Consider the following 27,888-nt stretch of genomic DNA (forward strand, 5'->3'; position numbering starts at 1 on the left):
GACACTGCCCGGCTTGGCTCTTCACACGGCAAACCAATCACCTTCAGTGGTCACCCCAATCCTAACATGTGCCACCAGCCTTCTCTCTGGGGTCCTTCCTTCAGTGTCTCCCTTCTAATGAATCTAGCTGATGATACAGCTAGAAAGAGAGTCCTTTATTTCCTTCTTCATTGCTTTGGTTCAGAGCAGATATTGCATATCCCAGGTCAAGCCTCAAACTTACCATATAGCCAAGGATGACCTTGAACTCCAGTCCAAGCTCCTCCACCTCCCAAGTGCTACGCCACAGGTATGCACCAATGAGCCTCACTAGAAACATTCTGAGACTAGCTCAGACTGCAGCTATGTCCTGCTCTTTCTAGTTCCACTGACTTGTTCCTATCCTGCGCCAGCTATAGGACATCATTGCTTCTCTGCACATCAGCCCCACAGTGAGCTTCCTCTCATCATTAAGACAGAAAGAGGACTCCAACTGGAATGATAATCTGTGATGGTTATATGCTCAGAACCGGAAGTGTCACTCTTAGAGGTGTGGCCCTGTTGGAGTAGGTGTGTCACTGTGGCTGTGGGTTTTAAGACCCTCGTCCTAGCTGCCTAGAAGTCAGTATTCTGCTAGCAGCCTTCAGATGAACATGTAGAATTCTCAGCTCCTCCTGCACCATGCCCATCTAGATTCTGCCATGTTCCTGCCTTGATGATAATGGACTGAACCTCTGGACCTGTAAGCCAGCCCCAAGTCAATGTTGTCCTTGTAAGAGTTGCCTTGGTCACGGTGTCTGCTCACAGCAGTAAACCCTGACTGAGACACTATCTCATCACCAAGGCCTCCCCAGACTGATAAATGTACCTTAACCCTTCCATCAACTCTTACAAAATTTAAAAAACCTGTAGGCTATGGCCGTGCACACACCTTTAACCCCAGAACTGGAGAAGCAAAAGTGAATGGGTTTCTGAGTTTGCGGCCAGCCTGGACTATATGACTGGTTACAGACCTGGCTAGCATGACTTGGAGATTAATAATAAAGGAAGGCAATGAGTAAATTCTAAAGCAGAAACAGGAAACCAGTTAGGGTTGAAACTGGTGAAAAGGTGGAATGATTTCATGAACCCAAAGATTTATGGAAGGTTCCAGATGACTCAAAGGACTGTACTGTGGTAGACCAGGAGATAGGTATGTGCCAACTTTACTGCTCCTTTATAAATAGTTTGGAGTGTGAGTAGTTTTTGTTTCCTTTGTTTTTTGAGACAGGGTCTCATGTAGCATAGCTGGCCTCACCTCTCTTAGTGCTGCAATAACAGGCCTGGGACACCATGTCTCCTTTCACAAACAGAACTGGTGGCTAGTCAGGGAGTCCTAGCATGCCAGAGACTCTCAAGACTCACTCAAGGGTGTTCTTTATTTCCTATGTTTTGAGATGGTGGGGGCTGGCTTCAAACTTGGTACTTAGCTCACCGTGGCCCTCAACTCCTAGTCTTTCTGCCTTGACCCAGCAGTCCAGGGCTGGCAGGTCCTTGACAGCAGGACTGACTGGCGCCACACAAGTCAATCAAATTATATTCTGCAGCAGGTCAGAGATGTGATGAGGTCCTTGACCCTAGAGCATTCCTTCCCTTCACTGAGCCCATGACCCAAAAGCAATTCATACAACTAATTCATTAGCTAAACAACCCACTTACTAGCCACAACTTCAAGAAAACTGTTGCAGGCACTTGAGCTGTTTGCAGATGAAGAAGGGAAAGGTTTCTTCATCCACCTACAAAACAAAAATTTTAGAAACTGGTGATTGGGTTCCAGGCCTGCAAGGCTTCTTCTTTTCTCAAAAGAAAAAAAAACAAAAACAAAAAACAGAGGCAAGTATTTTTTTTGATACATTGTATCACTCACTGTCTTTGAGCTTGCTATGTAGACCAGGCTGTCCTTGAACTCAGAGATCTACCTGCTTCTACATCCCAAGTACTAGGATTAAAAGCATGCAGCACCACACTCAATATTTTTTTCAATTTAATATTTCTTTAAAGTAATTTACACGCCGGGCAGTGGTGGCGCACACCTGTAATCCCAGCACTCTGGGAGGCAGAGGCAGGCGGATTTCTGAGTTCGAGGCCAGCCTGGTCTACAGAGTGAGTTCCAGGACAGCCAGGGCTACACAGAGAAACCCTGTCTTGAAAAAAAAAAAAAAAACAATCTAAAACACCAAAAAAAAAAAAAAAAAAAAGTAATTTACACGAAAAAAAGGAATTTATGGTTTAAAAGAAGATTTTATAATTTTACAATTTTATAATTTTACAATAGAAAATATTCCTAATTTTAAAATAAAGCAAGTCGTTAATGTATTAAAAAGTGATTCATCGTTTCATAAAAGTAACATATTTGCAGGGTAGTGGCGGCACACGCCTTTAATACCAGCACTTGGGAGGCAGAGGCAGGAGGATTTCTGAGTTCGAGGCCAGCCTGGTCTACAGAGTGAGTTCCAGGACAGCCAAGGCTACATACATAGAGAGACCCTGTCTCGAAATATCAAAAAAAAAAAAAAAAGTAACATATTTTTAAAGAGTTTATAGTTAAAAAGGGAATTAATGCAAGAATTAAAATTAAAGGAAGTAATCCGCAATTTTAATTACAGTGGCTACTTTCAGCCCGTCAATATTATACCTTAGTTCCCATTACACTTCTAATGCGTAATTTCAAGTTGTCACTACGGATCTAAACGCAGCCTTCCCAGCTTGAACGCATGTAGCCAATAAGAGGGGCGTGGGGGTGGGCAAACGCTGATTTTTTTAGATTGACATTTCTTCAGACCAATAGAAATGCAGGTCTTCTCAGCCACTCCTGAACCGCCGGAAAGCAGCCCTCCTCCATCCACCTCCCGCGGGATTTTCTAGCACAGAAGCCGAAGTTCTCGCGAGGATGTGCTGAGTGCTTCTCTTTTCCGGAGGCTTATCTGTCACGTGACGCGATCTCTTCCAATCGGCGCGCGGGCCGCGGTGGTTGCCGCGGTTCCCGCCAAATACGAGCGCGGCGGCCGCGGCGGCAGCAGAAGCGACCCCGGCGGGAGGCGGAGTGTGCAGCCGGGCCGCCGGACTGAAGCCTGAGCCGCCGCCGCCGCCGCCGAGATGCTGGAGGAGCCGGAGGCCGCGACGCGGAGAGCCGCGGGTGGGTGAAACTGCAGCTGGGCCGCAGCCTGAAGGAGCGGGTCCACGCCCGGGTGCCCTGCGGGCCGAGACCCGGAGAAAGGAGGGCGCGTAGCAAACCGAGGCCTCAGGGAGAGGAAGAGTCAGCTTTGCCAGCTCCCGAAGGCGACTTGGAGCGAATGGGGAAACTGAGGCCCCGGGTCGGATTTGATGGGTCCTGAATGCATGTGTCCTCTTGAAATCAGTTGGACCTTGGAGCAACAGGTGGAGAAACTGAGGGCAAGGAGAAAAAAAGTCAGTTGCACAAGTTATTAAGTGTGTTTGTGAATTCCAGAGCAGTCTGGACCTTTGCAATGGGCGGGGAAATTGAGGCCTGTGGTCACTTGGGCTCAGGACACCAGAGTAGCAGTAACTGTGTGGGGCAAGGCTTGCCCAGGAAGGTCGGTTTGGGTGGTTACTAATGGCCAGGAACCCTTTCTGGATCCTGAAAGAGATCCTTTGTGAGTGTGGTATGGACGAGTCGGGTACGTGTTAGGAGTCTTTGTAGCATGCGCCAGGCTTCCCGAAATGTGGGGTGCCTATTCCCCGCTGAATTGTATTCCCAGTGTGGTTGAATGATTGAAGGACTGGAAGGGGTGAGGGACTACCATCCTGATAGACATAAGATTTTTCCAGTTGAGCGTCAACTGACTAGACAGCCCTTCTGGGTACATTATACTAGTCTGCAATCGTGGAGATGAGGGGAATTGGGAATGGCCAGTCTCAGGATGGACAGCAGCATCCTCAGACTTCATCCACTTCTGGGATAACCCTGGACCCTTATACAGTTCTGATCATAAATAATATGCCCCCCCACACACACACACACCCTGTGGTATCCCAGGAAGGCTTGAGTGGCTTGAGAATTTTATGGGGACATGATTAATACTCACAACTGCCTGGACTGTCATGGAGTGCTGTTTTTATTTAACCAAGCTGGAACGTTTAAAACCGACACTACTGCTCTGGCAATAAAGACAAGTTTGATGTAGGGTGTTGATACCTGCGATTCAACACCCTAGAAGCTGAGGCAGGAGGATGATGAATTTCAGGTTGATCTGGCCTCTGACCACCTGAATTGTATTCTGGGAAGAAGAGAACCAAGTCCACAAGCCTTCATCCAATATATTAATTAAAATAATGAAATAAGAATTTTAAAGAAAAAGGAGTCCTGGGGGACTTTTTTTTTTTTTTTTACTTACTTATTTAGTAATAGAAAATTGAGGTGATGTTACCTTTTTTCCATTCAAGTCAGAAGAAGGGAGCATGTTCTGGGGGTCCAAGTCTCTTAAGTTGGTGTGCATGGGCTGTTTCCACTCTGGATAGCTGAGGTGGTAGGAAAGGTCAAGTCTGAATTCCATGTAGCATTAGTGAAATGTGAATTTGGGAATTCTCCCCAAATTATTGATGGAGTTTCTGTTCCCAAGTTTTAAAGGGATTTACATAATGACAAATTCTGATCTGGGCGTGGTGGCACATACCTTTAATCCCAGCACTCAGAGGCAGAAGCAAGTGGATCTCTGAGTTTGAGGCCAGCCTGATCTATATAGCAAGTTCAGGGCAATGAAGACTGTAGAGAGCCACTGTCTCAAAACAAGGCTCTATTTATGGTCTGACACATGTGGATTTTGATGTGCTTACATATTCCTGAGGCTTTAAATTTATTTTAGTGGGGCATAATCTCTCTCATGTAATTTGTTTTTAAAACAAAATACAATTTTGTGAAAAACGTAATACAAGTTTCTGTGTGACGAACTCTGGAGGAACTTGCTCAGTGTTGACATTTTGAGCCAAATAATTTTTTGTTGCAGGCCTGGCGTATACATTGTAGACTCTAAAGAGTGCCTAGACTCTGAAGAGTGCCTATATGGTGGCTCACGCCTGTAATCCCAGCACTCTGGGAGGCAGAGGCAGGCGGATTTATGAGTTCAAGGCCAGCCTGGTCTACAGAGTGAGTTCCAGGACAGCCGCAGCTATACCGAGAAACCCTGTCTTGATAAAACCAAATCCAAAAAACCAAAAAAAAAAAAAAAAAAAAAAAAAGAGTGCCTATATAATAATTGAAGGTGAAGAGCACCCTCCAAACCTTCCCCAGCCATGACAACTGCTGCTGCTGCTGGGGCATAACGGTCAGAGTACTTGCTATTAAACCCCATCACTTGGGCTCTGTCATTAGAACCTCTAAATAGACCAAGAGCACTGACTCTTGCAAGTTGTTCTGTTCTGTGACACACCATGTGGCACTGTGGACTGGCAGGTACACACACAGCAAATATAAAAATGTAAAACTGCAGAGAAGGAGAGAGGCTCAGCAGTTAAGAACACTCACTACTCTTACAGAGGACCAGAGTTCCTATCCAAGCATCTACAAACACTGCCTCACAGCTGCCAATAGCTCCAGATCCAGGGAAGATGATGGACCTGTAGACACCATGTATACAAACACATGCATACACATAAATAAGAAAAATATAAGTTGTGGCTGGGCGTGGTGGCGTGTGCCTTCATTCCCAGCATTTGAGAGGCATGGGCAAGTAGACCTTTGTAAGTTCTAGGTCATCCCCATTACATACTAAGACCCCGTATCCAAAAAAAAAAAAAAACCTAGTAAGTAATTCTTTTTTAAGTCTGTGAAAGCAGGCCGTGGTACTTTGTGCCTGGGATGCATTTGAGAGGCAGAGTCAGAATTCCCATGAGTTTTTTTCTAGGTCAGCCCTTGCTGCATAACTCAACCCTGTGTCAAGCAAAGAGAGTTCAAGTGGACCAGACAGTGCCACCAGAGCCTGCTTGTGTTTGACTTTAGCTGGCCAATGACCCTCACCCTTAGTAACTTCTACTCTTCTGTCTTTACCTACAGCCATGGATTGCAAAGACCGCCCCGGGCTCCCAGTGAAGAGATTAATACAAGGTAACTTAAGTTCTAAACCTGGTTCCTAGGTTGTTTCCATTGGCTTCTGTGGGTTCCTTAGTGGCCTGTGAGGGGCCGAGTGGAGGGCAGTGGTTTATCCCTTCAGGCTGGGTGATCTCACCCAAGTGTGGGCCACTAAACATTGGAGCTCTCCGATGTTTGTTATGTCTTGTCTCTTTGGTTTTGGTGCTAGGAACCCAGCCCAGGGCCATATAGGACAGCCAGGCCCTGCACCACTGAGCTCTAGGATCCCAGACTTTTCTTACTTTGTAATACGTGTGTCTGGTGAGCCTACATAAACATGGGGCTCATTGTGAATGTGAAATTGAATTATGTTCCATGGGTGCTATATGTATGTGTCTTGTTTCCATTTGCTAGTTTTTATTTTTTTGTGATAACTATTTGTGTGTGCATATTTTAAAAGAAAATTCATTACATGCTTATTTACTCTGTAGGGGGTCTAGAACTCAAAGAGATCCACCTGTCTCTGTATCCTGTTTTCTGGGATTAAAGGTGTTTGCCACCATGCTTCCAGTTTTAACTTGGGGGGGTGTTGTTGTTGTTTGTTTGTTTGTTTGTTTGTTTGTTTTTGAGACAGGATTTCTCTGTAGCCCTGGCATTCCTAAAACTTACTCTGTGAACCAGACTGACCTTGAACTCACAGACATCCACCTGCCTGTCTCACCATTGCCCAGCCAGTTTTATTTTTTTTAATGTGTTTATTTTTATTTTGTCTCTATGAATGTTTTACGTTCATGTATCTTAATGTGCCATATGCATGCAGTGGCATTGTGCCCATTGCAGGTGGAAGATACTTGTTACACCACCAAGTGGGGCCTAGGGGCTGAACTCTTGGTCTGTAAGAGCAACACGTGTTCTTAACCACTGAGCTGTTTCTAATTCTCAGTTTATATACCTTTTAAAATATCCATTAAACTTCTAAAAATGATGTCTATGTTTCTGGGTGCTTGTGTATATTACTTGTTTGCAGTGCCCTGGAGGTGATGGGGTGTCAGATTTCCTGAAACAGGAGTTATAAACAACTGGGAGCAACCAGACCTTGGGTCCTTTGCAAGAGGAAGAAGTCCTCTTAACCCTTGAGCCACCTCTCTAGCTGCTGTTTTTTAGTTTTTGAGACAGGGTCTTACTTTTTAGCCCACCATCACATCTTCCTGTTTTAGCAGGAATCACAAGAGCATAGCTTCGAAAGAAGCCCCTTTTCAACCCTGGGATTGAAATTCTGTGCCCTGTAGAGGGACTAAGAGGCAAAACTGCACGTTGGACCAGGATTTCCAACTAAACATTTGATTTGTGTAAATCAAATGGTGATTCATTTTTCATGTCTACATGTATGTGTGTATGTATTATGTGGCATGCATGTGGCAATCAGAAGATAGCTATCTTACGGTTTTACTGCTGTGAGCAGACACCATGACCAAGGCAACTCTTAGAAAGACAACATTTAATTGGGTTTGGCTTAGAGGTTCAGAGGTTCAGTCCATTATTATCAAGACAGGAGTATGGCACCATCCATGCAGGTGTGTTGCGGGTGGAGCTGAGAGTTCTACATATTTATCTGAAGGTTACTAGTGGAAGACTTGACTTCCAGGCAGCTAGGATGAGGTATTAAAGCCCACACACACAGTGACACACCTACTTCAACAAGGCTACACCTCCTAATAATGCCACTCCCTGGGCCAAGGTATACAAACCACAATAGCCTTCTTCCCCCATGAGGGTCCTTGCATCAGATTTGGCAGCAAGTGTCTTTATTCACTGACCATCTTTCCAACTCCTTGGTGTCTCTGTTCTGGGGAGATGTGCCCTGCAGCCCTGCCTGCTGCCTCCAAGTTGAGGCAATCAGATAAACACTGCTTGACTGCGTGGGGCAGGACCTAAGTGGAGAGTGCTGCTGGGCCGTGCGTGTGTATCTATTATTCCCTGCACATTCACAAGCCATGTTCAGACCTTGTCCCAGGCAGTGGGATTGTGTCAAGGATTAAGGCTTCCATCTCGGAGCTTAGCCGTCCACCTGGCTGACCCTGAACAGTTCTCTCCCTGTTCAGGACTCCACCCAGGCTGGCTTGGGTAGAAAGTATCTCTGGGCAGGAGAAATCAACTTGAAACCTCAGGGCAGCCATGTTTCATGTGCTGACTGAGTTTTTGGATTATGAAGAATTAACCAATGGTACTTTGGCATTTAAATGCATGGAATAGGCCCCTGAGGTCAGGTGACAGTGCCTGCTGCCAATCGTCCCTGCCTGAGTTGGATCCCCACAGCACCACCCTTTACTTGTTTTACTTGTGTGTATGCCAGTACATCGTATGCATGTCCGGTGTCCTAAGAGTTCAGAAGAGGGTGTCAGGTCCCCTGAAACTAGAGTAATAGCTATTTGTGAGCTATATCATGTGGGTGCTGGGAACTGAACACAAAGTTCTCTGCAAGAGTAACCAGTGCTCTTAACTGCTGAACCATCACTCCAGCCTCCAGCAGCTCCATTATTACTTGAAATTTTCATCCCAATCCCCGAGAGGACTAGTAATGCCCAGACACTTAGAATTTGAGGATAGGTGACAATCTCCCTTTGCTGTCACTAAAGATGTTGCTTCTCTTCATTTCAGCCCGCTTGCCCTTCAAACGCCTGAACCTTGTTCCCAAGGAGAAAGTTGAGGAAGACACATCACCAAAAGCAGCTGTGGAAGGCAAAGTCCCGGATCTACAATTGTCTTTGGGCACTTTTGAAAGCCGGTGTCACACAGGCTCTCAGGAAGGCTTGAGTACGAAGCTGGTCAATGGCCAGGGCCCCATTGATAGCTTCTTGAGGGCAACAATCAAGCCAGTACCGAATGTGGTCATTATCGACCTGACTGAGAACGCCAGTAAAATTCCAGACAGCCTTGAGGGCCACAGTGAACTAAGTCCTGACACTGCCGGTGTGGTCACCACGGTGGAAGGAGCTGCCGAGCAGCAGGAGCACTCTGCAACAGGACTGTGTCTCCTAGAGACCCCTTCAGACATTGCTTGCCACATGGAAGAGGCGCCTGGGAGCCCAGGAGGCCCAGAGAGGACGGGTGACTGTCAAGTCGGTTCACTACAGAGCTGTCCTGAGCTGATCCTAGGTTCTAGGACATGCCCCACAAATGAGTTATCAAGCTGGAGCAGGGCAGGGGATCTCCTGTTTATAGAAAAAGTGCCTGTGGTAGTGCTAGAGGACATCCTGGCTACTAAGCCCTCCACTGCCTCTCTTCCCATGATGTCCCTGGATAAGAGTGTCACTTCAGAGAGTGAGATGCTGGAGTCCTGCCCTGAGGATGACTCCGTACTGAGCCACTCCTCCATCAACTCCACTTCTCCAACCAGCTCTCCCGAGGGACTCTCCATACCCCCAGCACATCGAGGTGGGAGCAGCCCCCCCTCCACACCCATCTGCAGAGTGAGTACCCACCCTCCAGAATCCCAGGGCACTAGACACTTTCCCTTACCACCAGGTTACTATGTGGTTAGTGATCCAGGAAACAGGGCCTTGCCCTGGGTAGAGCCCTAGTTTGGAATACTAGGCACCATCCTGGGTCCCTCAGAAACCTATTATGTGGGAAGGTAGAAACAGGAGGATCTGCAAGTCAGGATGATCTTCTGTTATATACTGAATTTGAGGCTAGCCTTGGCTGCATGAGACCCTGTCTCAACCCAATCAAAAAAACTATTACTTATAATCACAGTGTTTGGGAGGCTGAGACAGGAGGATCTTTTATTCAAGGCCAGCTTGGGCCATACAGGAAGACTTAGAAAACTGAGGAAAGGTGTCTGGAGCTATGACTCAACAGAAAAAGGGCTTGCCTAGCATGTGTGAGGCCATGGGTTCAATCTTCAACACCAAACACAGAGCCATGGAGAACCACCTTTGGTTTCTGTCCGTGAGGTGGTGGGCCTGGCTGTGAGTTACATCTTTACGCCTGATTAGTAGTGACCGTAGGATGGCCATGTTGATTAGAGAAGCATAGCTCTGCTGGATTCTGGTTGTCAGTCTAGGCTGCATCCGGAAAGGTGCCCCAGGGCAGTCTGTCCAGCCAGCTGGCTTGTGGCAACATACCACTCATCTTTAAATATGGTATCGAGGATTGGGGTGTATCCAAGTGGGGAATACCTACCTATCAAATCAAGTCTCACCTCCAACACCAGAAAGAAGTAAACAAACATCAAATTAAGTAATAGAGAAATAAATAAAGAGAAGCGGGGAAATGGCAAATGTTGGAAAGCTCAGCTTTGAAGACAAGGGAAAGATGAGCCTGGTCACAGCCTGACGGGTCCTGTTGGGAGACCTGGGAGGCCAGGGCCTTATCACACCTCAGCATCCCTGTCCCAGATACTCAGGAGCGTTGGTGTGGGTTTTGGAATATTTGCCTGTAGTTCCTTTTCTAGGATGGGACCACATGAAAATATCCCCCTTCCATGGTAACGTGTGTTCATTGTTCAGGTCTTGTTTGTGTAACTGTTTTTTTGGAGTGGGGATTAGAATGTTTTATGTATGTATGAGTATGCTGTAGCTGTTTTCAGACACACCAGAAGAGAGCATCCAATCCCATTACAGATGGGTGTGAGCACTATGAGGTTGCTGAGGACTGAACTCAGGACTTCTGGAAGAACACTTACTGGTTTTAATTGTGGAGTCATCTCTTAGGAGATCGTCTCAGCCAACTTCCTGATCTTGTGGCTCTTACAGTCTTTCCACCCACTCTTCTGCCATGTTCCCTGAGGCATAGATGTAGGAGCTGGGCTCCCCAGGATCTGATGGCATCTTCATAGTGACCAGTTGTATTTGCTCTAAGGATTGGCATCTTTAAGGGGAGGTGGTTGTGCATATCCAAGAAAGGAGGCTGATACATAGAGGCATCTGAAGCTAGACTTGTGGATTTCCAGGTGGTGCCTACTCTGGTTTTTACATCTGCTGAGTCTGCTTCATGCTCCTACATGTGCAGGACATGGCCATCTACTGGCCATGACCTCTGTCAGAAGAGGTCCCACTCCTAGCAGCCGCCTTCTTTAGCAGCTCCTCAGTTACAGTGGACATTCATAAGTGTACCCCATTTGTGCTGGAATTTTGTGTGGCTTGATCTGTGTAGGTCTTAAGTATGCAATCACAGCTACTCTGAGTTCATATGAGTGGCAGTTTTGTCGTGTTAGGAAAGCATAGTTTTACACAGATGTATGGCTCTCATGGAGGTAACATATATCCCATGCAGGGCCAAGTATACTACCATCTTACTTGAATGTAGATTTGTGAAGTTTTCTCTGTTGATATCTCAAGAAAGAAGCCTCTCTGGGTTGAGAGCTCAATCTTCTGTTCATGTAAAGATAAGAACATGGGGTACTGGAGAGATGCCTCCAACCTGGAGAGTAACTGCTTGCTCTTTCAGAAGACCCAGGTGCAATTCTCAGTACCACAAACATACATGGTGACAGACATTCATGCTTTTTTTTTTAAATTATTTATTTATTTTATGTATATGAGTACACTGTAGCTGTACAGATGGTTGTGAGCCATCATGTGGTCCTGAGGAATTGAACTCAGGACCTCTGCTTGCTCTGGCCTCGCTTGCTCCGGCCCAAAGATTTATTTATTGTTATATGTGAGTACACTGTAGCTGTCTTCAGACACCCCAGAAGAGGGCATCAGATCTCATCACGGATGGTTGTGAGCCACCATGCGGTTGCTGGGATTTGAACCTTCGAAAGAGCAGTCAGTGCTCTTACCCGCTGAGCCATCTCTCCAGCCCTACATGCATGCTTATAAAACATGCACACAAGTAAATATACTTTAAAAGAGGAACCTGAAGGGAGTGTATTACTACCATCAATTAGGACAGCTCTGGTAAAATTTCATGAATGTTTTTGTGTGCTAGGATGCTTCTGTAGTAGTTTGTGTATGACATTGTCAGAGGCCTTTTTAGTGTTGTTTATCCTGCCCCATACTCCTCTGCCTCCATCCTGGCCCCACCCCGTTGGACCCTTCTCATCTTGGTCTTTTATCCCTTTCCTTGAGGTGATCCTTTGTCCAAGGCCCCTTACTGTTTTCCTGCCCTGTGTGGATGAAGACTCACACATCCACAGATGGGAGAGCATGGTGGCATTCATCTTTCTGGATCTGGGTTTCCTTACCCAGGATAAATTACCAAGTTGCTCCCATTGTCCTGAAATTTTTTTTTTCTTGGTTTTTCCCTGGTTGTTCTAGAACTCAGAGATCCATTCACCTGTCTCAGCACCATAATTTCGTTTTTCTTAGCAGCTGAGTAATACTCATTGTGTTGATGAACTGCATTTTCATGATCCCTTCAGTAGCTAGTGAACAGCTAAGCTGATTCCATTTTCTTCCTGTACCCTAACCCAGGGTGCAGCTGGGTCGCAGCAGAACTGAAGAGCAGGCGTTGGAGGCCCCAACCATCCTTCTCAAAACACCTATCATACGCATACCTTAAGTGTTCCCATATAACACTTAAGTTTTTTTTAAAAGATTTATTTGTTATGTAGTGTTCTGCCTGCTTGTATGCCTGCACACTAGAAGAGGGTGCCAGATCTCATTACAGGTGGCTGTGAGCCACCATGGGGTTGCTAGGAATTGAACTCAGGACCTCTGGCAGAGCAGTCAGTGCTCTCACCCTTTAAGCCATCTCTTCAGCCTCTACACTTAAATTTTTTAAAAATGTATTGTGTGTGCCTGTACATGCACATGTTAGCTACAGTGTGTGCAGATATAAGAGGACAGACTCAGGGAGTCAAATCTCTTGATTTAACTCTGATGTTAGGCTTATTACAAGCACTTTGACGTGCTGAACTGCCTCCTTGGCCCTGCTTTATTATTTATTTTTGTTATATCAACCTATCCTTCCTTGATCTCTTTGGCCTAGGTGCTGGGATTTCTGCTCATCGTGACAGGGCACAATTAGATCATCTGGTATCTTCTGGATCAGGGAAGGGTTCATAGCATAAATTTTCTCACCACTGACAGAGGTCAAGTTTGTGTGCTGTGATACCTGTCACTCAGCCTTGTGTCTGGCAACACAGGGTGCCATTGCATTTGGGATAGTACTGGTGCAGCCGCATTCCTGCATCTTTCCCTTTGTGCCCTGTAAGCCCTGGCTGCTGGATGTGTTTAGTCCTGTACCGTGTAAATTGTCCATATTTACACTGCATTCAGCAAAGCCCAGTCAAGACTACTCTGAAGCTAAGTGTGTGCCTTTTATCCTGGTCTTTGGGAGGTTGAGGCAGGAGGATTCAAAGTTCAAGGCCAAGCTTGGGCAACAGAAACATGGGAAAACCTTGACTCCAAGCACCAAAGCCAAGGAAAATTCCAGAAGAAAACTTGCATCTGTTGTGAGCATGTTCAGACAGCTTTCCTCATTCTGCCCAGGGCAAGAGAGTGATGCACATAGTGTGGTTTGTCCACAGGAGAGCATGTTGGGTGCTGTGTAGATGCTGTTGAGCTATATGTGCAGGCGGGTGGGGTTGCTCTGGGCCCCTCTACGTATGAGCACTGAGGTAGAAGGATCTCTTGAATCCAGGACTCAAGCCCAGCATAGGAAGCACAGGTCTCACACAAATACTTCAGGGCTGGGCTTGCCCAGTTCGAGAAGCCCTGGTGGGTTTCATCCCCAGCACCACAGAAACCAGGCTTGATGGTGGTTGCCTGCCTGCAGGGGCATTAGAAGTTGAGGGCCAGCCTGAGCCACACGAGACCCTGTCTCATAAAACCAAAAATCCACAATAACTATCTTTGTAGTCCCAGTGTCCCTCAGTATACTCGAAGTCCTTCACTGTGTATATGTTTGTGTCTGTGCATGTGTCTATCTAGATTGAAAATATTTTTGACTGTGTAGCCCAGACTACAGTGGCAGTTGCAGGTCCTCTTGTCTTTGCATTTGAGAGGTCCCACGGTTTTCACAGAATCTAGTGTGCCTTAGTTGCTTGGTATCCTGGGCTTCCTCTAGAGCAACCTCTGTAGAGGATAAGCTCCTATGTGTTCTACACCTTCAGAGCCCTGCCCCATCACCTGGATTAGAACTAACAAGTCAGCCTTGCCTGTCTCTTGACAACATCTCTCTGTAGCCCTGGTTGGCCTCAAACTCAATGGAGACCTGAAAAGCTTGTTGACACCACCTGGCACTGTGGTGATGTGACCATCTCACACTCATTGAAGACAGAACATGCCATGGCCATCTGTGAGTCTGCAGACAGGGCCTGGCCTTCCGTGTCCCTTTAGCCAATGCTATGTCACACTGCCTCTGCTTGGTCTTTTCAACTAAGACTCAGCTGCCTGAGTTGTCCACTATTGAGTTCACCAAATCTAAAAGAAATGTGCAGAGCTATTTCTACCCTGCTTGTTGTGTGTATAAACTAGAGCTTGCATGTGCAGGCCTAGCACTGTACTATGAGCCAGGCACCCAGACCCTAGTTGGTATTTTAGGGAGTCTCCACTAAGTTGCAGTCCTACAGAAGGGCTGGGACTATGGGCCTGGTTCATAGGCCCAGCCAAGGTGACCCTCTACATCCTAAAAGACAGAGGGCAGATAAAGGACTCAGTCCTGATTGCATGCCTGGTGTATACAGCCCAGGGTTCAGCTCTAGCACCACAAAGAATTCAGACTCATTTAAACCAGGAAGGGCTTCATTTGGACTTTGATAAAAGACTGGATAAAGGGCCCAGCCTGTGAACACAGTAGGGTGGGATTGGGAGGAGCTAGCTCCCTGTTCACCGGAGGTCCACTGCTCTCTCTACCCTGTAGGCCCAGCACTTCCCACCTGCTAGCTTCTCTCTGCTCACAGGCATTCTTACCTGTGCCCAGTTTACCTAAGTAAGGGAGTGGAGGCCAGAAGACACTCTTGATTATTGGTCTGTAGACATTGTGCACCCTTTTGGGGGACCATAGCATAGGGTTTCACTTGTGTCTTTCTGACTGGCCTGCTATATAGACCAGGCTGCCTGCCTTTGCCTCCCCAGTGCTGAAACTAAAGGCATTGCCACCATATTGGCCTTCTTGATCTTTTTGTGGTTATGTCTGCTGGTGTCCAGCTCGACATCAAAGGGTCCCAAAGAAGGTAACGAAGGGTGTAAGTCAGCAATCAGGGCCAGAGCTTTTTTATCTTTGGCAATTCTTCCATTTATAACCATTTGCTATTCTAAGGCCAAAAGCCATTGGCTTCTGCTAATAAATTCCTACTGGTGGCAGCAGGGGATTAAGAAGAAAAAAGGCTTAAATTGCTAGGGGTCTTTTCTCTCTGGTCAAGGACCTCTCTGCTGGCCAGGCTTGGAACTTGTTAACTCTCTGTGAACCGGAAAGGAAAGAAGAGAAAGAAAATCTTACAAACATACACCTATAGATACATGCATTTATGCATTTGATGGATGAAGCATAGCCCCCCACCCCCAAGCCATACTTTATGACTTCTCTCTGGCCTTCTTAAACCTTCTTAGACAAAAGTTGTTTGGGAAATTACCTCATAGATAAAATATTACACAAAAGGGCAGTTGATCTTAAGTTCAAAGCAAGTTTCCCATGGCCTTGCCTTATCGCAGTGCCCACCTGTGAGCCTGACCTAGAATGAATGATTTTTCTTAATCACAAATCTGTCCCAAGTCTGTTTTTCTTTTTAGTGTAATTTTGAAAACTCATTGTATTCCTATTATATAGCCGTTACTAATTCTATGACGAGGGGGCACGTTCTTTTTTTTTTAAAAAACTCTTTATTTTTATGTTTATGAATACATTGTCGCTTTCTTCAGATACATCAGAAGAGGGCATTACAGATGGTTGTGAGCCACCATGTGGTTTCTGGGAATTGAACTCAGGACCTCTGAGAGAGTAGTCAATGCTCTTAACTGCTGAGCAATCTCTCCAGCCCCCACATTCTATTCTTGATTCTAACTTTATTACATCTTGTTGGCAAAACAACTAAAACCTTTTCCTAAAACTTTTTTCCTAAAATTATTTGAATCAAATCAGGAATTCTATAAAGTCATTAATTTATGGAAGTTCATCTTCATGTTGACCTGTAGGAAATTTGCCCAATAGGGTTGGCTCATGCCCAGGAATCATTAGGCTATATAATAGTGGCAGTCCTGGAAGGAAGTCTCTGGTGGCCTTTCATGCACTGCAGGCCTTGCAAAACAATGGACTATCTCCAGAAAATCTATTTGCATGCCTTTAGCCTTTCCTAGGTGGCTTCTGATGTATATTTAACACTTGGGCCTGGGCCAGCTAGTTGATAGACTGCTATTCAGGGATCCCAGGGATCCAGTCTCCTGGTTCCCAGGATTGGGATTAAGACTATCTTATCATTATACCTTGCTTCTTTTTTGTGTTGGTACTTAATTGTGTCTTTATGCTTCAAGATAAATAGTCAGCTGATAAATTGCTAGGCTTTTGTGGGGCTTACAGACTACACTCTCGAAGCCCTCTGCAGGCTCCAGGTCCTGCTGCCCTTTGTGCAGGGTGGGATGGAGTCCCTGGGAAGTGTGACTTAAGCTCTTTTATCTTTCCTTTCAGGTTGCCAAGAACCTTGTCAAAGGCTCCACTGAGAAGAGCAGGAGCAAACTGCACAAAGTAAGGCCCCTCCCTCCCTCCCTCCCTCCCTCCCTCCCTCCCTCCCTCCCTCCCTCCCTCCCAGCTCTTGGAACCTCTGTGCTCTGTGCTGTGCTTGCATTGCTGTTGCACTAACAGTAGTGATGTGCTTGGGTATCCGGAGTGCTAAACCCTGCTTCGGACTCCTAGCACAAATGAAGGTGTGGGAAAGCACCCTTCAAAGGGCATTGAGTTCAAGTTCAGCCATGCCTACATAGGAAAACCTTTCCTCATTTTCTTATGGTTTTTCATTTTGTTTTGTTTTTGAGACAGGGCTTCTCTAGAACTGGCTATGCTAGAACTCACTCTATAAACCAGGCTGGCTTTGAACTCAGAGATCTGCCTCTGGATCTTAAGTGCTGGGATTAAAGGTGTACACTAACATCAGCTGGCAAGACCCTGTCTCAAAAAAATAAAAAAATTAAATAAAAATACAAAACCCAAACAAAATAGCTCTGCCAATGTCACTCTCCTTGGAAGGGTGTGAGGAGTTAGGGTCACCTGGGGGTAGTTCCAGATTGTGCAGAGGTGACAGCTGCTTGTGGTGTCTCACCATGGGGACTCTTTTTTTTTTTTTTTTTTTTTTTTTTTTTTATGTATGTGAGTACACTGTAGCTGTCTTCAGACACACCAGAAGAGGGCATCAGATCCCATTACAGATGGTTATGAGCCACCATGTGGTTGCTGGGAAATGAACTCCTCTAGAAGAGCAATCTCTATGTGCTCTTAAACACTGAGCCACCTCTCCAGCCCTGGGGACTTCTTAATATGGAAAAGTCTAGGCCCTGCAGTGCCCGCTGGACCACTTGGTCCCTTTTGAGTTAGGAAGGGGTGCAGCGCCATTTGGGGCTCAGTAGGCATTCAGTATTGGGTGGGTGGCTGTTTGCATGCTGAACATACTCTACAGTGCAACCCAGTCCTGTCTCTTGTATCTGTTGGTTTAGACAGAGGCTCACTGAGTAGCCCAGTCTGGCCTAGGTCTCTCCCGTGACAGGATGGCATGCCTGCACCTCCAGGTGCAGCTTAGTCTGGGCAAGTAGCACGTGTGCAAGTACAGTGGCCAGACTGTTTCCAGGATGCCTGTCTCCTTAGTAACATCTGGGGACAAGTCCCTACAGTGCAGTCAGGCCTGTGCCTCCTGCTTAGTTCAGACTGCCTTTTTGCCAGAAAGAAGCACTTGAAAGCTATGGCCCAGTACACGGTTGAAAAATATTATAGGGTCTCCAGTACTAAGACCTAACACAGACTTGCTACAGCAGCTGCCCACATCCCCAAGCTCCAAGTGTGGATAGACCTGCTGGGCTTGAGCTCAGTCTCAGGAGACTGCTGGGCATTGATTGAGTCCAACCCAAGACTGTATAACACTTTCTCACCAAGCTCCTATTCCTCCGCCCAGTCAACCACCTCCAAAGAAAGTCACGCATGTGTGTATGCAAGGAATCTTGAGTCAGCCTTGGCTACATGGAGAACCGCTGTCCTACCATTTGTGTTCTAAGTGCTGGGCTGAGCCCTGGGGTCTGGATTTGGCAGTTTTTGTAATGGGTCACCTGCGAGGTGCCTTTGCCACTTTATTCACAGGATAGAGAACAGCAGAAGGAGGAGAAGGAAAAGCTGAGGGAAGAGATGCGACGCGCCAAGGAGGAGGCACGGAAGAGGAAGGAGGAGGAGAAGGAGCTGAAGGAGAAGGAGCGGAGGGAAAAGCGGGAGAAGGATGAAAAGGAGAAGGCGGAGAAACAGCGACTCAAGGAGGAAAAACGCAAGGAGCGGCAAGAGGCTCTGGAGTGAGTGGCCAGACCCCAGAGGCACGCGCAGCAGTGTTCCCTGCTGAGTCCCAATGTTCCTCATTCCCTGGAGCTTGGCTGGAGAGGTTTAGTTGGTTTCTGGCCTGTGTTCTGTAGCGCTGTGGGCTTTGGTTGGCTGGTGGCTACCAGGCTGATGGGGATTTTGGTTTTAGATGCTCTGATCACATCAGTATTTCTTCCTCAGTTTCCTAACTGGGCCGTTGTCTCAGTAGACAGCCACTGTGTCCCTCGAGGTTTTGACTCTGAAAGAAGCTCAGAGAATCTCTGTATCTCATGAGGCATTCACAGTTCTATCCAGACACTACTGTTCATTTGTTTTTCTGTTTTTCGTTTCGTTTCATTTGATTTTCTGAGACAGTTTCTCTGTAGCCATAGCTGTCCTGGAACTCATTCTGTTGCCTAGCCTGACCTTACCTACACTCAGAAATCAGCCTGCCTCTGCTGGGATTAAAAGCATATGCCACTATACCCAGCCGTAAAAAAACAAAAACAAAAAAAATTCTTTGTTCCCTGTAAGTAGATGGTTGAGATTGGCAAATGATTTTTGAGCAAGTTTGCCAACTTGTTGAGGATGGCCTTGGACATTTCTTCTGCCTCCCACTTAGTGCCGGTGTTAGCATGCATCACCACATCTGGCTCTTGACATGCTGGAAACGAACAGCAGCGCCTGGTGCATGGCTAGTCATCACTACCACAAATTTATGTTAATGGGCAGATGTGGTGCATCCCTTTAATCCTCACTCAGGCTAATGGATCCTGTAAGTTGCAGATCAGCTTAGTTTACACAGTGAGACCCTCTCTCAAAATAATTTTATTCGGAGACTTGGGATACTGATAACATCAGCACTCAGGCAGAGGCAGAAGACTTCAGGTTGCCTAGCAAGACTGTGTCTCAGAAGCAAAGAAAAGAACTTTGAGGTTGTGCATTTTCCTTTGTTAGTCCCAGTGCCAGAGCCTTGTTGAAGGTGGCATATGGGAGGGGCTGGCTCCCTGAGCTCACAACTCACTTCTGTCTCCCAGGGCTAAACTGGAGGAGAAGAGGAAAAAAGAGGAGGAGAAGCGGTTACGGGAAGAAGAAAAGGTTAGCCTGGCTTCATGCCCTGTAGCGTTGGGCAGCTGGAGGCACCCCAGGGACTGTATACCCCCCTCAGATCTCATCACAGCTGCAGTAGCAGCACTGCTTTCTTGCTGGATGGGTCCCACATAGGTTTGGGGCAATATTGCCTTCCCAGAATACCCTGGGGTAAGTGCCTGTCTTGTCTCCTTCCCACCATAGCGCATTAAGGCAGAAAAGGCGGAGATCACTAGATTCTTTCAGAAACCGAAGACCCCGCAGGCTCCCAAGGTAAGTGCCACCTCCGCTCTGATCTAGGCACAGTTGACTCTTGCTGGGTTTTTTAATACTGTGAGTTTGCCCCCATTCACCACTTTTCAAGCTCATCTCTTAGAGCCTCGTACCTATAAATTGGATGGCCAGCAAGCAAGAGGAGAGCTCTGTCTGCACCCTCCCATTGCAGTGCCAGAGTTACCCACTGTGCTAGGCTCGGTTTTATGTGGTTGCTACCTTGGACAGCAGCATTGTCCTGACAAGCCATCTCCCTAGCCTTGCTCTAGGCCCACTGAATACATTCCTGTCAGGGTTCAAGTCTGAGCTTTTTCTTTGCCTCTAGAAGGCTGTGGAGCCCAGTGATGCCACTCTTGGAGTTGACCTGTGGCTGGCATGGCATTCCTAGGAACAGAGAGGCTTGAGATGCAGTGGAAAGTGGGTAGCCTGAGGCTAACCTTTCACCCAGCCAGCTCCCCTCACTGCCCACTCTCAGATCTTCTCTCCTGTCATACTGTGTGACATCTGTTGCTCAAGCACTGGTCCCACAATGGCTTTGGTGGCTTGGGGTATCTGGATCCTGGCCGTGACATGTTAGGATCTAGCTAGCACTGGCCATGTAGGCTGAGCTAGCCGTGAGCTCACCATCCTTCTCATTTCAGCCCCCGAATGCTGTGATTTTAGGACTGAGCACATGCCAGGGGCTGAACATGGGGTGGCCTTAATGTTTGCACATGATGTGTCATCATCACCTGGCCAGTATGTGACACAGCATAGTGCTGTGGATTCCAATGGCAATTCCCTGAGACTACCTGGAAATGGCCTTGTTTATGGGGAAGGAAAGCTGTTGTGACCCTGGCCAGCTTCACCTTGTGGGAACTGAGGAGGAAGGCGGCCCCTCCTGCCATGCCACAAGTGGCAGCTACTCTTTTACCTCAGCCTCTAGGTGACAAAAGCCACTCAACGTATGGTGGAAAGAAACATTGGGGAAGGGCTTGGAGTACCTTGAGGATAATGCTGCTGTAGCCTGCACTGTGTTATGGTGGCTTGTCATGTCCTGGGCTTTGTCCCGTCCTGTTCTGTTTTATGTTCTATGGCTTTAACTCTTCAGAATTAGGGAGGGTTGAGGTTTTGAGCTGTGGGGCGTGGCATCCAAGCTCAGGACCTCTGCAAGAGCAACAAACTTGTAGTCCATGAGGTGAATGGTTATAGAGTGAGGGTGCGACTACACACAACATAGCACACGTGGAGCTAAGAATGAAACTTAAAGGAATCGGTTCTTATAATGGTGTGGGTTCTGGGCATCGAATTCAGGTCATCCGGTTTGGCAGCAAGCACCTTTACCCGGAGATATTTTGTTGGCCCCTGGATTGTCTTATATTATTTACTATTGTATCTGAGTATGCTTGGGCAGAGATCAGAGGACAACTTTCTGTAGTCATTTTCTTCCCATCACAGACAGGTTATCAGAGTTGAACTCAGGTCATCAGGTGTGGGTGATGAGCTATTGACCTGCTGAGCCACACTGCCAGCCTTTGTATTTTAGATTTACATTCTGCCTTACCTGCTTTTACCTTTCTGGGATTTCAGGTGGTCAGCTAGGCTGTGACCATCTTGAATATTCCTAATGCTATAAGAGTTTCCTGGCCCCAGGGGACCAGCTGTTACTTCTCTGACTCAGAGCTTTGGAAAGTCCAGGGGAAACTCTGGGATGTATTAGTAGGGTTTGGTACAGGTAGGGGCCCTGAGGCCAGGCTTGGGTGGCATGATTTTTAGGGGTTCCCAGCCTCTGTGGTATGCTCACTAGGAAGACCAGTAGCCAAACAGCCAAGCTATGTACAAAATGCAGACCTAGTATGCATCAACATAGCTGTCAGAGAGAAAAACCTGAGAATACACAGCCAATGGTAGGTAAATGGTTCAGCCCACAGCGCTTATGGCTGGACACATGCCCTTTTGGGGACTCTTGTGTTTCACTCTTAGAACAAAGAAATTGGCTCTGAACTCTGCCACATGCTGTCCCTAGGGCCTGAGCTGCTCCCTGTCTCTTGTCTCACTCATCCATCCCAGTCATCTAGTCAACACAGAGACTGGTTTTCCAGAGTTCAGTGAGTTTAACAAACATTTCAGACAATGTGCAAACCAAGAAGCGCACACACATACACATAACAAGATGGAGATTTTCCTCTTTTATAGATTTTTGGTTTTTGTATGGGTGTTTTGCCTGCATGTATAGTGTCCACAGAGAGCACAGGAGGACTTTGAGTACTCTGGAAGAGCAGCCAGTGCTTTTAACTACTTAGCTATCTCTCCAGCCCCTAAGTAAATAAACTGCTTAAAAATAATAATAATAATAAAACAAGCAAAAAACCAAAATCTGGACAACTATGTCAACCTATGTCTGTCATCTCAGCAGGCTTAGATATGAGGATCGTCAGTGTGAGGCCAGCCCAGGCTGTACACCAGGCTGTACACCAGGCTGTACACCAGGCTGTACACCAGGCTGTACACCAGGCTGTACACCAGGCTGTACACCAGGCTGTACACCAGGTTGAGCCTCCACAAGTGAGGTTAAAGCTGCCCAGGTGGAGGTAGCTCTCAAGTGACTTTGTTTGAAATCCATTTCTATCACTCCAAAGAAGGAAGACTGTGGCGTCTTACAGCTCCCATTGGCCACCATGCAGCAGTGCATCAGGCTAGCACGGCCTCTTACTTGCCGGTAGTGCATTAAATTTTTTCTATTGCAGACCCTGGCCGGCTCCTGTGGTAAGTTTGCCCCCTTTGAAATCAAAGAACACATGGCATTGGCTCCGCGGTGCCGGGCTGCCTTGGATCAAGACCTGTGTGATCAGCTGGACCAGCTCCTGCAGCAGCAGAATGTGGCAAGCTCCTTCCTCAGTGACCTAAAGAGCCGGCTGCCCCTGAGATCGGGGCCCACCCGGGTCTGCGGCCATGACGTAGACATCATGAACAGGTGAGAGCTGGCACACCAGGCTATAGAAGAGCCTGGCCTGGAGCCCTAGGCTGTCATGTGCTGCTGAGTGTCTTTTTGGTTACATCATGGGGCTGTGGGGCACACCTCCTGTACCCTGGGTGCAACAGGAAGAACAGTCCTGAGCAGTTCCTGAACAGGCAGATCACGTGACAGCTAGCCGTGAGCACAGTATTAAGCACAGTCTGATTATCAGGGATGTGGTCGTCATGGAGAGCAGCAAGGTGGATGGTGTGCCTGAAAGGAAGAAGTTTGGCCGCATGAAACTCCTGCAGTTCTCAGAGAACCACCGGCCAGCATACTGGGGGACGTGGAACAAGAGGACAGCAGTCATCCGGCCCCGTCGCCCCTGGGCCCAGGACAGAGTGAGCCTTGGGATTGGGTTCCTCATGGGGTGAGCTGCTCTGTGCTGTGTCTTCACCATGATGCTCATGCTTTGTTCTCGCTCCAGAACCTTCTTGACTATGAGGTAGACAGTGACGATGAGTGGGAAGAGGAGGAGCCTGGGGAGTCTTTGTCCCACAGTGAGGGGGTAAGTAACCCAGCGGGGACGAGTGGTGTCAGCTGTGCCTGCTGAAGGAGCTATGGTACAGTTGGCTTATGTGGGGTGTGCCTAGACTAGTGAGTGCTTACCACCCCAGTTCCCCCAAGCACATGGGCAGACTGTTGGAGCCACACTGAGCACTAACAGTCCCTTCTTCTGCCTACATGTGTCGTTACTGCCTGGTTCCCTAGCTCAGTGATCTAATGCGGTCCTGTTGACACTAGTGTAGATGCATCCAGATGTGCTGTGGCCCTGAGGATAAGCTAGGGACCATCCAGAGCCAGTGTCCGGTGTTAGGCTGCCTCTGCCTAACTCTATCCTCAGTGCCTGCATGGATATATGTGAGACCAGACTGCCCTTCAACTCTGACATCTGTATTCTGTGCGCATCTGAGCTCTTTTCTTTCTCTTTAAGGATGAGGATGACGATGTGGGGGAGGATGAGGATGAGGATGATGGCTTCTTTGTGCCCCATGGGTACCTATCTGAAGATGAAGGCGTGACTGAGGTAAGGGCTCCTGCCTGACCTGGTTATAGGGTGTTGAGGTGGTCAGCTGCTTTGGCTTAGGCTCTGGGTGAGCAGGCCTGGGCTTTCTCTGCTGATTGACATGCAGCCTGGCCTGCAGATTTCACCTAGAGTTCTAACAAATCCCCAAAGGAAACATGGGCTGCCCCACAGTTCCAGAAGGTCCTGCGCCCCTTGCAAGCTCTCCCATAAGGAGCTGTGGAGAACTCAAGCCGTGTACTTAGGTCCCAAGCTCCTGGTTACAGATTTAAGGAGCCTGAACAGGATGGCTGAGGTCAGGCTGGCTATGCCTTCTCATCTTCCAAGCCATGTTGTCGTTGGGCAGCTCAGGCCCTACTGGAAGCCACATTGAGCAGGGTGTTTTGGGGATTAGGGATTTGGTAACCTAGTAACCAGGTCATAGAAGCTGTAAGGCTGGACAGGCAAAACTGCTGAAATATCCTGACCCATCATAAGATTCAGGATGTGAACTGACTTTTTACAGTTGTCCTTTGCTGCCACATCCTCCTAGGCTCTGGCGCTGGCTCTCCAGAGCTCAGCACCAGTGCTGTGCTGCCAGGGAGCATGGGCATTAAACAAGGGTCTGTTCTGTGTCCTGCCAGGAGTGCGCAGACCCAGAGAACCACAAAGTACGCCAGAAGCTGAAGGCCAAGGAGTGGGATGAGCTCCTAGCCAAGGGCAAGCGCTTTCGTGTGCTGCAGCCTGTGCAGGTGGGATGTGTGTGGGCTGCAGAGGCAGCCAGCTGCACAGGTTCCGACTTGAAGCTGCTGCAACAGTTCACTGCATGCCTGCTGGATGTGGCATCCCCTGATGAGCCAGAGCCCAGGGCCTCCAGAAGGGAAAAGCGGGACCAGCATAGTAAGTAGGGTGTGGGCGTATCTGGGACCAGCCCCCATCAGAATCCTTGATGAGGTCACAAGTCTGCAGCACCCATGTGTGGGCGCCCATCCACTGCTAACTTGTCTGCATGTTCGTCTGTGTAGCAGCTTGCCCTTTTAATTCTGGGTGCTGAGTTCAAACCCAAGATGTGCATAGACCTGCCAAGTGCTTACTGCTGAGCCACACCCCAGTCTTGCTATCCTTGACTTTTTTGTCTTGTCTTGTTTTGTTTTTTGAGTCAGTGTCTTATATTGTGACTTAAGACAGGTCTTGAGGTTATCAGGTGGCTTGTGGTGGGCCTGAGAACTTGAATTGCAGGTGTGAGCCCCTAGGCCTGGCTCCCTTGGAGATTTTAGTAGGACCCACAGCAGAATGTTTAGTCAGTTTTAAGGCCTGGACTAGAGTGCATTGTCACTCCTTCTGTCCTAAACCTGGGGACATTGGTGTGCTCAGACCACATGGCATTACTCAGGGCCACTGGGAAGTAGGCACGTGGCTTAGCCAGTCTTCAGCCCATGCTGAGTAGCTTTCTTTGAAGTGTGCCTTGTCAACACTCCTTGGCAACAGTGAGGATGGATGGGACTCTGTGGTGGCTTCATCTAGCCCGTCTCACCCACAGTCCTGGCCCAGCTGCTGCCGCTGCTGCATGGTAATGTGAACGGGAGCAAGGTGATCATCCGTGAGTTCCAGGAGCAATGCCGCCGGGGCTTGCTGAGCCACCCTAGTCCCACCCCACACCTGCAGATGCCCAACTTGGAGGATGCCGTTGCTGTGCCATCCAAGGCCAGGCTGAAGCGCCTTATCTCCGAGAACTCTGCCTATGAGAAGCGGCCCGACTTCCGCATGTGCTGGTATGTGCACCCACAGGTGCTCAGGAGCTTTGGCCAGGAGTGCCTGCCAGTGCCCTGCCAGTGGACATACGTCACCGCCGTGCCCTCAGCACCCCGGGAAGAGAGTGGCAATGTGTCCACCGAGGGGCCTGGCCAGAGCACACCTATGCCACTCAAGCGGAAGCCAGCAGCCAGCATGTGCATCACACAGTTCATGAAGAAGCGGCGCTATGATGGGCAGGTGAGCCGCTATGACGGGCAGGTGAGCTGCAGAGGCTTTGCCCACTGTTCGGAGCAGGCTGTGTCCCTGCCCTGGTTATGCCAGGTCAGAGGACAGCTTTATGGCATTGGTTTCCTCCGACCCTTAGGTGGGTTTCTATGAGAGTGTCAGTCAGATTGCCAGGCTTGCTTGTGCGGCCTTTACCCACTGGACTGTCTAGCTGCCCTCACAGCAGTTTGCGTCACAGCTCTGAACAGATGGCTGCATCTGCATGCACAGCTTCCTCCAGAGGCCACAGGTGACTGAGGGACTTAGTAACCTAGCTGTCGTGACTACCATCATGGTCACCTGGAGTTTCTTATCTCCCCAAGAACGTGTGCCCCGCCTGTCCTCCCATGCCAACAGCCATGAATCTATCCATGACTAAATGTCGTTGTCCCCTCAGCCTCCTTGCTCCACAGCTCCTTCCTAACGCATGTTGTGTACTGGGTTGCATTGGCACATGTGTGTGACACATGAGAGCTCTGAGCAGCCCTGCCCTCTGAGGCAGTGTCCGCCATTTATTTTCTCCTTTGAGATGTCCTTTCTGTTACTGGAGGCCAGCTTGCTCGTGTGTGCCAGTGTCTCTGGTCTTCTGCGATTTAGGCTATTAGGGCGCTGGTCCAAGTGTTGCCTGGTGCTGGCCACCACTGTAGACTTAGTATCCATAACCCTTACAGAGGGCCAGCTGTGGTCTTGAGCATTCTGGATTCATTTAGAGCACAGAGTAGCTCAACTGATAGCTGAAAGTTATGTTCACCACCGACTATGTACTGTGTAAGCTTTTGAGCCTTGGTTTTCCATATTTTAAGGATTTATCGTGTTTTTATGGGTGTGTATTGTGTATGGATATGTGCACATCTGAGTCTATCAGAGGGCATCAGATTCTCTGCAGCTCGAGTAAAACGCAGTTGTGTGCTGCCATGTCGGTGCTGGAGACCAATTCAGGTCCTGTCCTTGAACAGCCAGGGTTCTTAACCACTAAGCAGCAGCCCAGGCCAGCCTCAGCTCTTTATCCTTCTGCTTCAGCCTCCATGTGCAAGCATTGAAACTGTGGGGTAGCAGCTGCTTTCCCCAGTCCAAGACTGCCAGGCTGTTACCTCTCACCATGTGATGTCACCCTGGCTGCATCTGTCTCCTCCCCGGAAGCCCATGAACTGGCCAGGGATTCCAGCAGCAGCCATCCAAAGAAACACCAAGAAAGTGCATGTTCAGTTGGTTCTCTGAATCCAAAGTCCAGAAGCCATTCAGGTTGCTGTGGGGTACTGCCATTGGCAGTTTTGAGATTGGAACATAGCTCATCTTAGCACTGTGTTTGCAGCAATAGGCCCCAGTGTAAACAGTCATCAAGAGTTATTGTCCAGGACAGTGTGTTGGGGGTTGCATAGGTCAACATGCTGACAGGCTGTATTTTGCGCAGGTTGGGTCTGGGGACATGGACGGCTTCCAGGCAGACACAGAAGAGGATGAAGAGGATGACACAGACTGTATGATCATAGATGTGCCAGATGTTGGGAGTGACATGCCAGAAGCTCCCATACCTGCGCCCACACTTTGCAAGTGACAGGTGTCAAGTTGAAAGACCTGGGGGAAATTGACCTAGGTGACAGGGAGTAGCAGAGTGTAGGCACCTGAAGTACAAGGCTGGTAGGAGGCATGTTCTGGGCTCCCCCTCAGCTTTGTGGGGCTGCTGAGGGAGGGTGAGAATGGAGACCAGCAACAGCCTGCTCCCTGCAGCAACTGATTAGCAACCACCAGACTGAGCCTCCTGCTGACTCCCATGATAAGAGCACTTTGTCCTACACTTCTAGGTCTGGAGTCTAGAGGAGGCCTGGACAGCTACTTCCAAATTTAAAGACCCTGGGTCTGTGTGCTAATCTGCCCTTCTTAGTTAATTGACAGATGCCTGCTTGGGCTTTAATCACAGCACTTGCTGTGGGCAAACATCTGCTATGAATTATGCCAGGGATGTGGCTGCTGTGCAGGCCCTGGGCAAATGTGGACATGTATAAACATACTCTACCTGAGCCCTATTATGTC

The 27,888-nt window shown here is 48.1% G+C and overlaps 1 protein-coding gene across 3 annotated transcripts; it reads left to right on the forward strand.

Annotated features, from left to right (window-relative positions):
• Positions 1-2,972: 2,972 nt before the first annotated feature.
• On the forward strand, positions 2,973-27,875 carry Chaf1a (chromatin assembly factor 1 subunit A). 3 transcript variants are annotated; one of them, XM_052192176.1, is made up of 14 exons: positions 2,973-3,154; positions 6,029-6,079; positions 8,702-9,513; positions 16,619-16,675; positions 18,272-18,474; positions 19,516-19,576; positions 19,772-19,840; positions 22,567-22,793; positions 23,008-23,176; positions 23,263-23,343; positions 23,770-23,862; positions 24,483-24,738; positions 25,379-25,830; positions 27,269-27,875. In XM_052192176.1, the coding sequence occupies exons 1-14, from the start codon at positions 3,115-3,117 to the stop codon at positions 27,410-27,412; spliced, it is 2,715 nt and encodes a 904-aa protein (XP_052048136.1). In that variant the 5' UTR covers positions 2,973-3,114; the 3' UTR covers positions 27,413-27,875. The 3 variants fall into 3 exon arrangements, with proteins under 3 accessions (XP_052048136.1, XP_052048138.1, XP_052048137.1); XM_052192178.1 differs by lacking the exon at positions 2,973-3,154 and adding an exon at positions 3,169-3,426; XM_052192177.1 differs by lacking the exon at positions 2,973-3,154 and adding an exon at positions 3,169-3,396.
• The last annotated feature ends 13 nt before the right edge of the window (positions 27,876-27,888 follow it).

Source organism: Apodemus sylvaticus, chromosome 9, assembly GCF_947179515.1.
Source record: "Apodemus sylvaticus chromosome 9, mApoSyl1.1, whole genome shotgun sequence".
In the NCBI taxonomy this organism is placed as follows: Eukaryota; Metazoa; Chordata; class Mammalia; order Rodentia; family Muridae; genus Apodemus; species Apodemus sylvaticus.